We start from the raw sequence: 16,241 nt of genomic DNA on the forward strand, positions 1-16,241 counted from the left end.
GGACAAGAATGAGCACCGTAACTTAAAAGACACCGATTCCAAGCGGCAAAGTCTCCTGGATGAAGCTGTTGCTAGGCGGCGGGGGCGCGCTCCTCTGCCTCGCGCTTCTCCTCCGCCATTGGCTCTTGGGCTCCAGCGCGTGCCCGTGCGAGCAACCTGCGCTTTGCGAACCTATCTCGAGTCAGTGCGACTTCGAGGTGCCCAGGCGGCGTGGTCTTCCCAAACGGGGCAACGGGGAATTTCAAGGGCAGGGTCGGGGAGATACGCGTTACTGCGATCGGTCCCTGTCCGGTCTTCCTTCTTAAGCTCGCTAAATAGGTTGCCTTGCACTCCGTTTAATGTTTTTGAGCGGTCCTTAAAAATGCCAACGTGCATCAAGCGGAGACCCCCGCAACTGCTGTGTCTCCCCGCCTTTTGGGGCACAGTAGCTAGGGGTGTTCTTAACAACGTAGGTAAAGTTAGTTAAGGATCTAGCATAGCAATCTGCTGAGCTTTGTTGGCACTAATCATGGTCAGGTATTTTGTGTTGTGGCTTAGTGAATCATGGGAACCTGGTTTCTTTGGTGGCTTCGTGGTTCCTGGCATTGTTTGAAGCTAAACAATGGTTTATCTAGCGTTCGGGTTGTTTATTTCAGAGGCGATCAGTGCTAAATCTCTAGACTTTGGGTAGGTGGAAAAATCACCATACTTGAAAACTGGCAAAGGATTGAACCTGAAACCTTCTGTATTCAAAATTAGGATTAGCAGTTCTTCAACTTCATTTAGGACTGATAGATTATGAAAGATTTAAGCGCCTTGGTTGGTGAGGAATGAAGGACAGAGGCACTCAATAATGCATTATATACAACTCATATATTCCACTTGTTAAATGGATAAAGCCTCATATAACAAAATGCTAGTGTGGTGGCAAAAGAAGTCATACCAAACACCCCTTAGAATCTTTGTTATTAAATAGCAACTTAAATCCATTTTAAAAGTTGCCACTCTATATTTTACGAATTGAAAAAGACAGTTTTATATTTGATCATGATTGTTTATTATGGAATGCATTAATTAAGGAATATGCCCACCATACCAGATCTAATTCTAATGCCAAAAAAATGAATATGGCAAGTTTAGAGAAAGAAAGGGAGATTATTATGTGTTTTTCTTTTTTGTTTTTGCTGTGCCTTTCTAGGTCTTTGTATTTGATGTTGGTGGGAAGACCTGGAAATTTTATGACTGGGCACAAATTACAACAGTGGCAACTTTTGGAGACTATGACCCCGAGCTAATATGTTATGCTCATTCAAAAGGATCCAGAGTTGTTTTAAAAGGTTTGTTTTATCCAGAATAACATAAATTGTTAACAATTACGTTTTATGCAGTTTGCTGGTATGGGTCCTTTGTACTGTAGGCTTCGGAAGTCAATTAACTTTATTCCTTGGGCATGTGCATAATTATAACCCATAATAATTATTCAAGAATGATGTTATCACATGTTTATAGTGACTGCCATCAGTTTCCAGATAGCTCATGTTCTCCATTATGTGAAGCTCCCCCCACCCCGCCTACCCCCATAAATGGAAGATATATTAACTGAAATGCCTTAGTTTAAGAATCTATTTTAAATAGAAACATATCCCACTAGTGTTTGAGTAGGTTTGTCAAATAGGTGTCGATTTAGGTTGGCTGTCACCAAGCCAGTCTCTTCATAAATAATATTAAACTGCTCAACTCAGCATGATAGTTTGAAACACGCCTAAAGTGAGGCCACATTTGGAATACTGTGTCCCAATTCTGTCATCCTGATACAAAAAAGATATTGAGATTCTGAAGAGTGCGGAAAGAAGAGCAACAAAAGTAATAAAAGTTAAATTATATGATGAATGGTTGAAACCTAGGTATGTCTTGCCTATCGAAGAGAAGGATCGGGGTGGACATGATAACTGTCTCTCCGTACTTGATGGTCTGTCAACAAAGAAGAGGAGATTGACTTATTCTCTAGGATGCCACAAGGCAGGACAAGGAGTAATGGGTGGAAGCTTGTCAAATAGAGGTATAAGTTACAATGTAGAAGTAAGGACAGTAAGAACAATTAATCAGTGCTAATTTAAATGAATTAAATATATATGGCTATTGGTGATATGCATATGGTAATGAGTATTACTATTTGGAACGTTATTGTTGATTATAACTGTAGTAGAAACACACTATTTATTTTGTTTCGAATCATTTCTTCCATGCTTTCCCCCACAAAAACAATTCCAGTAATTCATTTAGGCAGAAATGGAACTGAATTAATATAGCTACCCTGTTTCCCTGAAAATAAGATCTCCCCAGATAATAAGCCCAATCGGGCTTTTGAGCGCATGCGCTAAAATAAACCCCTCGAAAATAAGCTCTCCCCAAAAATATTGCAAAAAAACAGTAGCAGCCATAAGGTGACCATGCTTGCTGCCTCCTGCACCTCAAAAATAATAAGATCTCTCCGAAAATAAGGCCAAGCGCTTATTTCGGGGAAACATGGTATAATGTAAAACTCACAGTCCATGTCTATTCTACACCCCCCCCCCCCCCGGTGATCTTTTTTAAAAACTTTTTTAGTGGTGCAAACCTAGTGGCAACTAATTGTTATGTGTTGTTTAGGAAATATATCCGTGAAGAAAATTTTAAAACCTACTGTTCGAACAGCCTGGATAAAACAAAAAATCAGCTTGGCTAAAAAGCAATACATGGATGGAATCAATATAGACATTGAACAAAAAGTTAAAAAATCCTCAGCTGAATATTATGCATTAACTGCTTTAGTTAAGGAAACAACAGAAATGTTTCACAAAGAAATTCCTGGTTCTCAGGTAAACTAGAAGAAAAGATTATGCTTTACATTAAATTTTCCACTTAGTCAACCAGTCTTCTTAACACATGAGTTTCTTTTGACAGTATTTACTATTATGAGCACACATTTTAGTGCTGCATATTTGTTGATGCAAATATATTGTCAAAGCAGTATCAACACAACTAAGGGCTTTTCTTCACTGACATTATGGGAATCTCTTTTTTTACTATGTTGTCCTGACATTCCCCTTCATCTTCAAGTCGGCCCATATGTGAATCTTTTTAAAGATATTATATTTTTAAAAAATATTTTTAGCATTTCTAGTTGAAACAATATTTTCCCCTCAAGCAGACAATAACTGTAAGTTTTACCATGGGTATCATCTATTGTGCTTTGCCAGCCATTTTGTTGTTGGGATCACCATTGTGTCCCTCAGTACTCAAAGTTGGCTACAGACTGGAGTAAGGACATTTCATCTGTATCAAGCACTGGTCTCTGTCTTGCTTTCAGCAGCAAAAGAGACTGGTTCTTTCAAACCTGTCTTTCTCCCTATATCTGCCTGGTTTCAAGCTGTTCACTGGCTCAAGACCAACCATGGCTTTATAGTACAGTCCACCCATTAAACCTATTAGCCGTTGTTTGAAATTTTAAACATGGTCGCAGCTCTGCCTTAAATCCCACACTAGCAGCTGCCGGTATTCCAAATACACTCATTGTTAACCATAAGATGTGCTGCTAGATAACACCTTTAGCTGGTTTAAAAAACGGATCAAATCAATTCTGAGAAATCATGGTGATGCATGGCTACTAGCTTTGATGGCAATATAATTGTCTCAGACAGCCATCTGCTGGGAGACCAATGGGTATCATGCAGTTGGTTGACTGCAGTGAGAATAGACTGCTGGACTAGATGACCCAAGGATCCCATCCAGCAGGGGACCACTTAGGTTTTTATGACCCAGGCCTCTGAACTGGAGATTGCCTGTTGGATGAATTGTCTCCCTTCTCCCTGTCTGGTCAGTTGTTACACAAGAAAAAGGAGGTAGATAAAGCAGAAGCAAGTTTTGACAGATGGCTAAACTTGCAGGCATGTCTTAACTATCAGTGAAAACCATCAACAATCGCAATTGTGTTATGATTGACACGTTAATTTTCCACTGGTTTGGAAAAGGTGGGAGGGTAGAGACCAGTGCTACGTGGGAAATGTAGACATCCACCTAATGACTGAAACCCAGAACAAAGGAATTGGGGTTGGTAATAGGAACAGTACAAACTGTGCTGGTTTAGTTTTCTGCTGACTCATCAGGAGAGCGTTTTAATTGAGCCATGATGAAGAACGGAAAGGAGACTAATAATAGAGCTACACTAGAAACAAAATAATTATATTTGGGAAACCACAGGAATCTGAATTTTAATTTTCAAAATGAAATATCATTACACACAAGACATTTTACAAATAGTCATAAAATAAAATAAGATAGTCGCAGGAAAACAATGTAAATAACCCTGTTTTCATTAAAAATATAAAGGAAAAAGAATATTTTACATGGTACTTAAAATGTACAATTCAGATATATTAAACCTGTCCCTTCTTCTAATTCGGAATAACCAAGCTATAACTTGCTTTTTTGGCTATTCAGTGCTAATAAATCATGATGTAAGAATGGAATCTAATAAATTCACATATAGGTAGTCCTCAACATATGACTGGTCACCGAATGACCATTCAAAATTGCTTATTCACAGACAAATCTGTATAGCAATCTTGGGAAAAAATCCTAATATACAGTATAACAACTATAAAAAATAATTTTTCAAAGAGTAGGATGTTGTGATAAAGGAGAGGGCCACACATTCTGTGAAATATAGGTTGCAGATGGAGTGCCTATAAAGTTTAATTGGATATACATCTTTGAACTCTTCAAAGTTTAAGAAACATTTAGAGCATTGTGCTATAAGACATAGAATTTTATCACCAAGTGTTTCCAAATGAAATAGCATAACTTTATTATTTTTAAAATACAAGTAGTTTCCAATTTTTGGGCATAATTAGGATTAGAATTTCCATTGCTAAGCAAGGCAATTATTAAGTGTGTTGTGCCCTATTTTATGCTCTTTTTTTGCCACAGTTGCTAAGTGAATCACTGTGGCTAAGTGAATCATACAGTTATTAAGCAAATCTGACTAGTGTTTATATTGTTTATCAAGAGGCAGACTTGACTGAAAGGAAATTTTACCTAACTTTTTCTTTTTTGAATACATTAGAAATCATTAGCAAAAAAGAGAGATGTACTGCTTGTACTTTTTTAAAGACAGAACTGTGCCCATGTTGTGCTTTTCTTTCTCTGCAGGTAACTTTTGATGTACCTTGGTCTCCTAAATGTATAGACAGTAGATGTTACAACTATACTGGGATTGCTGACTCCTGTGATTTCCTGTTTGTGATGTCTTACGATGAACAGAGCCCATTGTGGTCCAGTTGCATAGCAAGGGCCAATGCCCCTTACAAACAAACTTTAATGGGTAGGAATCAGTTTCTTCAGAATATAAAGTATAATTATTTTATTAGTTTTTTAGTTGGGGGAAAAATAAAGACTAGGCCCTACAAACTCTCTGCAACCAATTTCCAAGCTGGAAGGCACATTTCACTTTTCCAAGTATTGGATCACACTGTACTGCAAAACCTGGATACAGATATTTTCAGGCTACTTGTATAGACATTTCATGGTGTTCTGGTCCTCTTTTTACCTCCCATATGTATCCTTTTGATTTTCAAACTTGTGGTAAACTTTTTGGATAGCCAGATTGTGTTTTTTTATGTTGGTTTTTCTCTTCTCTTCCCTCCCATCCTTTAATTGTTTGCAATTCTGCTTTAGTAGCTCCTGTTATAGGATTGCCCACCCATTCTCAGCACCCTTTTTGCCCCCTAATGCCTGCCATAAAATCATGCTTACCATTTCTATGATGTTATTGAAATCCAAGGTATATGCTGTATCACAAATAGTTTTAGCTTTCCTGAGTATCAAGAATTCCATCTCCCAAATTTTCCACTAATTCCACTAATTTGTATACTTCAAGCTTCCGGTTGATTGGATCAACTCAGGAGTGGCTTATGCCTACTTTTCCTCTCTAATACAATAGTTGGTTGTGGCAGGTGTTCCATTACAAAAACCCAGCTAATGCTTTGGGCAGGGAGGGCATGAAAAAAATGAAAACTCTCACCTTACTTCATAGGACAACCAGTTGTGATTTGGGGGATCTGAATGTTTTTTGCCCCTTTCTTGAGAGAATTGATTGTCAACTTTCTGTCCTTCATATAATTATCAGTTGAAGAGGAATTTTTATCTTATATTCACAGCTGCTAATTTGTTAAGTCTTGGTGAGGAATTTTGTCAAAGCCTTTTTGAAAATCAAAATGAACCTACCTGTTTTTAATTTATTTGTTTGTAGAATGCAAAGTACTATAATCCACTCTTTTGTAAGAGTTGGGAGGCAAAAGTTTAGTAAATGGATTAATAGGAATCATAATTGTGTACAATCATTCTCTGACATCTTTAAATCTATTAACATCTCTTCATGAATAAATATAACATAAAAATATTATATGTAAATTAAATATAAAACTCAAAAACAAAATGCTATATGAAAAAACCTTATTGGTTTAGTTTTACTTTAAACATCTATTTTAATGACTATTTGGGAGAGTCTGTTTGATATTACAAATGTAGATGCCTGAACGTAAATAAGCATATTGAGCATGAGAGTACATTTCTATATTAAATCAGGATATGATCATTATATTCGCATGGGCATTAATGCAAAGAAACTGGTGATGGGCGTTCCATGGTACGGCTATGATTATATATGCTCAAACTTACGTAAGGTAGGAGAAAAACAGTTCATTTCAATGGTTTTGTGGGCATGAATTTCACCCCAGGACTATAAGTTGAACAATGTTAATAACCAGTATGTTTTAGTTTCTCTCATTCTAAAATCTTCTTACAGGAGCTATTGTGTTTAAGCAGAAAACCACAAGAGAAAGCTCCAGAATTAATCAGTGGGGTGGAGTGGAAAAGAGAAATAAAATGTTAAAAGAAAAAAGAATGGTTAGGAGAGCGGCATGGATTTTTTCTCCTTCCTATTATATGTTCAATAAAAAGGGCCACTACTAAAAGAAAGAAATACTGTAAAATAAGAATTGTGGACTTCAGCTCCCGGCTGACTGGGGAATTCTGAGAGTTAGAGTCCACATATCTTAAAGTTGACAAGTTGGACAAATTCTAATCTAAAGTCATATGGGTTTTCGCCTAGAGAAAATAAGAGAAAAATCCCAGTGGTGCTGGTTATATTCACACTCAGGCCCCATAGAAATGATTCAAACACTGCCGAATAAAAGGCTAAAGTGATTGAAGGAACTTCATCAATATTTGAAACTCTGCTTAGGTTGCAGTCTGAAGCATGTGGTTTTGGAATCAGTAAAACCCATTTCTGGGGTAACATTGAAAGACTTGAAGTTCCCTTCTTATCTTAGATAATGATTATTCTTCAAAATACCGATTTTTTAAATAATAATGAACCCAAGCATAATCACCTAATTTTGGAAACTGCGATTTTCTCCTGCATGTGACAAATAAGAATTTATAAAGAGAAGGTTTGCAGTGCCCCTTATTTGACAAATGAATGTGTGTATGAATAACAGAACTCTCTTGAAGTTTACCATAACTACATAATGGAAGTTACCTCCTTTTTCAGGATCACATTTGCTTCTTTGCAAAGAATGTTTTCCCAGGGGCTCCATGCAATAATGTCTCAATGAGACAAGCCCCATACAGAATCATCATGACACTGGAGAAGACTTCTACTTCTGGGATCCTGTGGGATGAGAAACAAAAAGCTCCCTTTTTAGAATACAAGGTAAGTTGTTTTAAGGATGCCTTTGCACAGACAATACACATTTGTAAAAAACAACAACAACATTGAACAGCAAAAATGTATTAGTAGAAAATTTAATGTATTTTTCCTGCTGCAGCTGACTTTCTTTTGTACACTTCAAGTTTCTCTATTTAGATTTTAAAATTCCCACCAGTCTTATGGCTTTATATTTATACACTAAAAGGAAAAGTTACGTATAAATTATGAACAATAGATCACAACTCAGGAAAGAAAGAGAAAGATGGACGTGTAAATAATAAGAAATGGGTCATTTTTTAATTAAAAAAACATGGAGACAATATAGTCAAGATCTCCACAGTCTCTAGTATAACTACATCTTAATTCCTCTTACAGCCAATTTTATCAGTGGCCTTAATCAAAGGAGTTGAGGTTATTAGTGGAAAGAGTATTACTGCACCCTATTTTATACTTCCTGTTCAAAAACACATTCAGGTCCATATGCTTGGCTGAGTGAATTGGTTAACCAGAAAATGTATAAAAAATAACTTTCTGAGTTAATTAAAATTATATTGTTCTTCAGACTATAAACTGAAGCTATTGTTCATAAATTGTTTTAATAATTTATTGTATGATTTCAGAAACTTTCTTATACAGTAGTTTTGATTCAGCCTGCCTTCAAAATGAAACTATGAAGATGCCTATTATTTTCATTTTATAGAGAGCAAAATCAGACTGACGAAGTGATTGAATCTAAAGTAAAAGTATTGCATAAAATGATTCAATGAATCTGTGTCACTACAATCAAGACATTGTGTAGCAATTATCTCTCTTTTCATAGGAATATTAAAATGCAAGACATTCCCTTCCCAAGAAAGCTTTATTTTTCACAAATAATTTAAGCTGGCAAACTCTCCTTCCTCCTATTTCTCCTAATCCTGTGAATTGGATTGGGCTGCGAGAGAGTAAGTGACTGGCTCAACATTATACAGCCAGCTTTCATGCCTAAGGCAGAATCCATTAATTTCACAATAGAAACATGTCTGAAAGCTCTTTTGCTTAGCCTGACTTACCTTGCAGGATTCTTGAGTAAAACTGTGTGACAGTAGCCCTATCAGCTTCATTTTAGTATATTTGATGGATATGTCACAAAGTGGCATTTCTCGTTAGCAGCATTTCTTGACCTGGATAACCCGTTAACACTTTCTCCTTCTTTTGGCTTTTTGTAGGACTCAAAGGGTGCTTTTCACCAACTGTGGTTTGACAGTGTCAAGAGCATTTCTCTGAAAGCAGCCTATGCAAAAGAATATGGTCTGAAGGGCATTGGGATGTGGAATGCAAATTGCCTAGATTACTCAGCAAGTGTTGCAGCTCAACAGCAAACGGAAGCAATGTGGAAAGCCTTGAAAGGCGCATAATTTATGCAAGAGCCAGACTTGAATTCAGACAGCAGTGAACGGTTAATTAAGTTTTTAAATGGGCACAGTAAAAAGCTGTGAAGGCTACTTGCTGTACATTTACCTTGATCCATTATGAGATACGTGCCGCTTTCCTCAGGGTTGAGGTATTTTATTTCTCAATAAGAAAAAGAATTTACATCAACCATTCTAAGCATGCCCTCTAATTCCAGGAAAGGAAAGGGAAAACACATGTCATAAATACAGAAAATAAAGGTTTTTTTATAATTACATAAAAGCTTTTTGCTTAAAGCTTATGACTTATAAAATCAATAATTGGATAGGAAGAGAAGGGAATGAAAAATGGTTGCGTCAATGAACTGTTTTCAATTTACAGTTTGGTTCAGAATATGTTGCTCTGTATACCTAGTGAAGTAGAATGAATTTTTTTTTGAAGCAGCTTTTAATTTTTCAGATTATGTATAATTGTTTTCATTTAATTCTCAGTAATCGTGGCAATTGAAAATGGCAATTATTACTTTTAAAATCAATATATGTTGAGATGTAGGTAGTTCCTCAATAATGATATTGAACTGACCTGAAGCACTATAAATATATTAGAATTCCAGTGAAAATAGAATTATAGTAGTGTGAAATTTACATATAGATGGCTATAAAGTTACTCAAAATAGAAATACCAATTTTAGTTTGTACATTTTATACTTATGGCTTTCGTTTTAAGCTTGAATTGGTTGTTTCCCTTACAGACAATATACACTGCACACTTACATTGTTTTGCCTTTAAGGAGGCAAATAATTTCTGTGGGTTTACATAAGAATCAAAACTCAAACTGTTCATGGTTTGAAAGAAAATTTCAATTTCTTTAAAATATATATAAATACTTAAAGAAAATGTGTCAACTTTTTAAAGAAAAAAAAATTAAAATTTCAGCTTTGGATTTTTAAAAAAATTACAATTGATTTGGCCTTTCAAATATTTTAATGTATTGAGAGCTTATTTTTTATTGGTATTTTCAATCATTCATTAATAACATGAAGATTCTATCCTTTATCCATATTGTACTTCCTTACTCATAACAATACACTAATCGTACCCAGCTTTATGTCTCTTTTCTATCCCAAGCTGGAGGCTATCATAAGACAAAGCAAGCACAGGAGGAAGAACAGGAAGATGGAGGTGTTATTTGTTAAGGAATCCTTCAGGTTCCAGAATTCTCTCCATCTTTAGCTCTGGACAATGGTATTACCCTTGTATAGCAGGTGGAGCTTATGGCTTTACAGTGACAAATTATCTCATGCCTGGATTTCTGCAATTTGCTTCATATGGGACTGCCCCATAGGCTTCAGTTCAGTGGTGGGTTCTGGATTCCGGTTGGAACGGCCCTGACATTACCCACGTGGATGCGCGCAATGCACACGTGCAGCACGCTCATGCGTTGTACTTGCCTGTGACGCTCCAGCTGCTTGGTGGAGCGTCGCGCAGGTGCTGGACGTTTCATGCGCATGCACGGAAGCACCAAAAGCTTAAAGCACAGGTAAGGAGTGCAGGCGGGCGGGTAGGCTCTCCGGAGCACCGTACTGGAGCGGTACCCGGTGCTCTGGGCAGGATCCGGTACGCCCGTACCAGGGCATACCGCCTGCAACCTCCCACTGCTTCAGTTGGTCAAAAATGCAGTAGCCTACATGATGACTGCTAGAATAAAATCAATTTTATACGAGCTGCCCTTGGGTTCTTATGTTTATTCATATTTCTGCCTTTCCTTTAAAACCTCAAGGGGATATTGAAGTCATATATCACCACTATACCAGACTAGCCTTTCATTACCTTCATAATTTAAGATTAAAATAAACGCTCCCCACAATTATAGAGCTTCAACCTTCAATAAGAAATCCCTTATTGAAAGGATTTATTCATTTTAAAATATAGTATACACTAGTATTTAAAGTATTTGGAATGTAAAAGTCAAGTTCCTCTGGGAAGTGTTGTGAAATTTTAATATCCTCTTTATCTTCTTTTGCTCTAAGTAATTAGTACTTTATAAATAGCACATTGGCGCCTAATTCCTTGGTGTAAGGATAGGTTTATAACTTGTCTTTCAGGCTAAAGAACTTGAAGAAAGAGCTTGTCTAGGTTTACCACAATGAGATTTATATTCCAGAAACTTGTTCTCTAAGGAAAGAGATTCTCACAAGAAAAGGTCCCAAATCTAAGTGCCTATTTTTAAAGCAAGCTATTAAATATCCTGTACCTCTAGACTGCTTGGCCTTGTAAAATTGATCCTGTTTCAGTCTTTCCAAAGGAAAACACACTTGCTAATATGGAACAACCACAACAGATTCTGGAGCCAAGGAATATGTGTAGGCTAGTTCATAGTATCTGCCTCTTACAATCCTTCATCTCTTTGTCCTAAAGAACATTAAAGCATTTCCACACATCTATATGAACGAAGTGCCTCATCATTGACAATTGTGATAACACAAAACCCAGACCATTTCTGATACAATGTATGTCATGTTGTTTTTAACAGCAATAGCAGCTTTTGTATCTCTTCAATGTGCTGATGTTGTTTCTGATGTTATAATCACTAAGAAGCTCAAAGCAATGCTGCTGTTAGATGACATTTGCATTGGATGGTATTTTTACCTATTCATATATACAGTCAGTTATACCATTTTACGGTGAATTACGGCAGAGTGTCAATGATCATCTTGTGTTTTGGTAGTATTTCTGTAAAGCTTTGAGAGCTCACTGGACCATATCCCTCCTTCCCTCCCTTTTTCCTGTGACATGGTCACAACAATTCAGAAATAATAATAATAATAATAATAAATAAATATGTTTACCACTAGTTTATTGTTCAGCCCCGAGTCCCTTTGGGGAGAGGGGGCGGTCTAGAAATCAAATAAATTGAAATTGAATTGAAACTTGTTCCTATATCACTTTAATGATGTAATGATTATGTATTAGCCATTAATTTTATAAATCTGTTGCAGGAGGATATACCGTATTTTTCGGAGTACGTTTCCACCCCCAAAAAGAGGGTGAAAATCTGGGTGCGTCTTATACACCAAATACAGCATTTTTGGCCTCCTGAAACCCTGGCCCGTGCATCCCTTTTTTCACAAAAATGGACACAGAGGATTTGGGAAGCCTGCAAAATACTCCTGGAGGCCGGGGAGGGCACAAACGAGTGAAAAGTAGGCTCATTTTTTGAGGGGGGGATGTTTTTGCCCTTCCCAGCCCCCAGGAACACTTTACAGGCCTCCCAAACTCTCTGCATGCCCCATTTTTCACAAAAAATGGGGCGTGCAGAGGGTTTGGGAGGCTTGTAGAGTGCTCCTTGAGGCCGGGGAGGGCAAAAACTTTTTTTTTTAATTTACCTCTTCAAAATCTTGATGCGTCTTATACTTGGTGCATTCTATAGTCTGAAAAATACAGTAATTTTGTTAATTCAGGATTAGTAAAATCGTTGAGACTAGAACACACATTTATTAGTCAATTTTGAAACATCAAGGGAAAGCCCTAATTTTTCTGTTACAAGCAAAAACTTCAAACATTTTAATATTAGAATATAACTGAAGAAAAAAAATCATTTCTCTGGCTTCATTTTATAGTAGTTGGAAACTGGCAGTCTTGATTGTCTGAAAGTGCCTTTAACCCTGAGAGCACAAGAAGAAAAAATGTTTGGTATGAGATAAAAGCAATCAATTCTCTCTATACCAAACTGGCATCTGGATGGAGGAAATTAAATGTCGCCTTTCAAGAATCCAAATAGAATTTTGCTACCTACATTAAAAGTTCATGATCCCACTCTTACTACTTTGCAGGATAATCAGCACCTACACAAACATATATCGTATTTTTCAGAGTATAAAACGCACCGGAATATAAGACGCACCAAGATTTTGAAGAGGCAAATTAAAAAAAAATGTTTGCACTCTGCAGACCTCCCAAAAATGGCCTGTTTTTTTCAAAAAAGGGGCATGAATAGCTTTTAGGAGGCTTGTAGGGTGTTCCTGGGGGGTGCCCCCCCAAAACAAGCAAAAAATGGCCCACGGTTTTGCAAAAACAGGCCCATTTTTTGTCAAAAAAAGGGCATGCATAGCCTTTAGGAGGCTTATAGAGTGTTCCTGGGGGTGGGGGCAAAAATGAGCAAACGCGGCCTGTTTTCCAGTCATTTCTGCCCTCCCCAGCCCCCAGGAGCACCCTGGAAGCCTCCTAAAGGCTATGTACAGCCATTTTGGTGAAGGGGCGGGGTTTCGGGAGGCAAAACATGCTGTATTCAATGTATAAGGCGCACACAGATTTTCAGCCTCTCTTTTGAGGGAAAAAGATGAGTCTTATACTCTGAAAAATACAGTATGTAAAGGTCTATAAAAACAGGAGAGTTATGTTTGCCCAGGTCAACTTCCCATATTCACAGATTCTGAGTAGTTAACATTTGTTCATACAGCTATACCAGGAACCAAAACTGAAAACACACGTTTACTGTTTATAGTTATTGGTTTTTGTACAGTAATAAAAATGTATTGGTATACATGACAATTAATACAAGCATCAAATGAATGTGGTTTACAGTAAAAAAAAAAAAGCAAACAAAAAAACCTGAAACGAGATTGTGAATTAACAAAATTATTTATTTGCAAAACCTTAGATTTGCAATGAGAAGAAAAATACTCAGTAATAATTCTATCTTTGGATAGTTATTGTTCTCAACCCGGGTGTGCTATAGTTATAGCAAACTATTCTGTTAAATAGATAAAAGTCCTTCTACCCCAAGAGATGATAGACAATAGAGGATAAGGGCTTGAAATCAATCTAGGCATTCTTTACCATTTCCCAGGATGTACTCCTTCTAAATATTTAACTGTGAGGCTTTCTCCCTCCATCAACAATGCTGCTGCAATGGATGCAACTGGGGTTCTTCCCTCCGAGCTTGTTATTGCTGGTTTGCAGTACTATTGCCACATCAGAATAGAACCAATGTGTCAAGCCCGAATTGTATTTGGGTGTGGGATTATTGTACCTTTGGGTAGTCTAATTTGAATTCAGTTTGGCATAGTTTAGAGCTGAAGGGGGATAGTGCCTTCAGTCAAAACAGCATACAATAGTTAGCTGACACAATGAGTGAGTGGTTTAGCAGTGAATAGCTTTTCATTACATACAAGCTTTGTTATGTTTAATCAAAATTTAATCAAAACTAGGTTTTGAATAGTTGCAGACTGAAGAATTTCATTAAAAAGGTTAACTAAAATATTTGCTTTCCAGACAGAAATCTTAAAGATGACTGAACCTTCTTGTGCACCAGTTCTGCCTTCAGCGCTTGTAAATCAGAAGTTGCTTGTTTTTTCATCTACAAAAGATCCAGAGATTATGACAGGAAGAATTAAATTACAACTATTATTTTATAGATAACAGTCAACTTTTATGTGGTTTGACAAGTGCAATCTTGGTCTTCAAACTTTCTAGCCTAACCAGTTATAGTGCAATGCATTCTGAGACATGTTAATGCTTCAGGTGATGGTGGATCTTAATATACATAAGGCATCATGTTTGATTTAACATAAATGGGAAATTGGCTAAAGAAACATTAAATTATGATTATTATGATTATAAAGATTATAAAGATTATAAACATTAAATTATTATTATAAAGATGTTGTTATGACATGACGGGAATTCTGGGAGATGAAGTCCATACATCTTCAAGTTGCCACAGTTGAGAAACACTGCTGTAGATTGTACTACACATTTCCAATAGATTTCTATTCATATCATTTTTCTATCTATGGCAAATGCCTAAAATTATTATGATTGTATAATTTGTACAGTAGCATAAATGTGTAACATACTAAAAGAGAGTACAGAGAAGAGCAACAAAGATTAAGGGACTGGAGACTAAAACAAAGAACGGTTGCTGGAATTGGGTATGTCTAGTTTAATGAAAAGAAGGACTAGGGAATTACATGATAGCAATGTCCCAATATCTAAGGGGTTGCCATAAAAAGAGGGAGTCAGCCTAGTCTCCAAAGCACTTGAAGGCAACACAAGAAGTAATGGATGGAAACTAATCAAGGAAAGAAACCAACCTAAACTAAAGAGAAATTTCCCGACAGAACAATTAATCAGTGGAACGAATTCTGGATCTGCTCCAGAAGTGAGTGCTTCAACCCTGGGAGTTTTTAAGAGGAGATTGGAAATGGTGTAGGGTTTCCTGCCTGAGCAGTGGGTTGAACTAGGAGACTTCCAAAGTCCCTTCCAACTAGGGTTAGATGAAAATGTTCTGAGAACCAAAACAAAGTATCTAATGTGGAACAGTGATAAGTCACCTGAAGGATCATTGTTAAATGTAGCTAAAGAAGTATGCGTGTGCAGAGTCCATCACTTTGGTGATTTTGGTAACCAAAACAAACAAGCAACCCTCTCCCCCACAACTGTAATGAAGATTTCTTAACTGAACTGGAGTATGTATACCTTGGAAATCAGCCCATCCTTCATTCTCAAAATATGTGTCAACGACTACTACTATTTTCCTTGATTTCCAATTGTGTAACACTTGGCATATTAAAGGTCAGTGTTAAAAAAAAAACCTTTGATTTGTTACTGGCTTCACTGACTGTGTGTGTGTGTATATGTGTACAGGTGCAAGCACACATGTAATAAATTAGTACAGTACCTTGATTTCTATGACAAGCTTCATTTTGGCATTGTCTAACTTTCTCTTTAGCTGTTCAATTTCCCGCTCCAGGGTTGTAATCTGGATTATTACATTATTCTAGCAAACAAACAACCCCCCAAATTAATTTAGAATATAACTACATATATAAACAACACACTTATTCCGTGATATAACTGTTACTTAGTAATATAAGTTAAACTGATGCCTAGGGGATCTCCAGGAGTTTTTTTTTAAATATATATTAAGTTCTTTCGCACTGAACACCTGTATGTTATCTTTCTTCAGAAGAATATAACTACTATGATGGTATCTCACATAACTGGTCAGATGATGGATTGACCATAGAGCAGAGCAATGCTTTCACACATTGACTAGATCAGTATTTGAAAGTTTGTTTTGCTATTGCCAGCCTAGATTTACCCAGTTAAAAATGGA

The 16,241-nt window shown here is 36.7% G+C and overlaps 2 protein-coding genes across 6 annotated transcripts in view; one reads left to right on the forward strand and one right to left on the reverse strand.

Annotated features, from left to right (window-relative positions):
- On the forward strand, nucleotides 1-15,759 carry LOC309388894 (di-N-acetylchitobiase-like). Of its 5 annotated transcripts, none has more exons than XM_081946630.1 (8): nucleotides 1-197; nucleotides 1,178-1,316; nucleotides 2,629-2,837; nucleotides 5,170-5,341; nucleotides 6,604-6,701; nucleotides 7,571-7,732; nucleotides 8,938-10,661; nucleotides 14,396-15,759. In XM_081946630.1, exons 1-7 carry the CDS (start codon nucleotides 60-62, stop codon nucleotides 9,124-9,126), a joined length of 1,107 nt encoding a protein of 368 aa, XP_081802756.1. In that variant the 5' UTR covers nucleotides 1-59; the 3' UTR covers nucleotides 9,127-10,661; nucleotides 14,396-15,759. The 5 variants fall into 5 exon arrangements, with proteins under 5 accessions (XP_081802756.1, XP_081802757.1, XP_081802759.1 ...); XM_081946631.1 differs by lacking the exon at nucleotides 14,396-15,759 and adding an exon at nucleotides 11,227-11,931; XM_081946633.1 differs by having other exon boundaries at nucleotides 44-180.
- SPATA1 (spermatogenesis associated 1) overlaps nucleotides 13,239-16,241 on the reverse strand; it is a 20,550-nt gene continuing 17,547 nt past the window's right edge. The window contains exons 12-13 of the mRNA XM_081946626.1: nucleotides 15,804-15,902; nucleotides 13,239-14,480 (exon numbers count right to left, since the gene is read on the reverse strand). Of these exons, the coding sequence (XP_081802752.1) occupies nucleotides 14,376-14,480; nucleotides 15,804-15,902 (204 nt within the window). The 3' untranslated portion in view covers nucleotides 13,239-14,375. The remainder of the gene's footprint in view (nucleotides 14,481-15,803; nucleotides 15,903-16,241) is intronic.

Source organism: Natrix helvetica (assembly GCF_964273705.1).
Source record: "Natrix helvetica genome assembly, chromosome: 3".
NCBI classification, from domain to species: domain Eukaryota; kingdom Metazoa; phylum Chordata; class Lepidosauria; order Squamata; family Natricidae; genus Natrix; species Natrix helvetica.

What these genes read in the sequence shown, in the direction of transcription:
- LOC309388894 (XM_081946630.1), top strand. Translation starts at nt 60, where the DNA reads ATGAAGCTGTTGCTAGGCGGCGGGGGCGCGCTCCTCTGCCTCGCGCTT. An exon ending in AAGAAATTCCTGGTTCTCAG is followed by an intron (nt 2,838 to 5,169) that starts GTAAACTAGAAG and finishes CTTTCTCTGCAG; the next exon opens with GTAACTTTTGATGTACCTTG. An exon ending in CTCCCTTTTTAGAATACAAG is followed by an intron (nt 7,733 to 8,937) that starts GTAAGTTGTTTT and finishes GGCTTTTTGTAG; the next exon opens with GACTCAAAGGGTGCTTTTCA.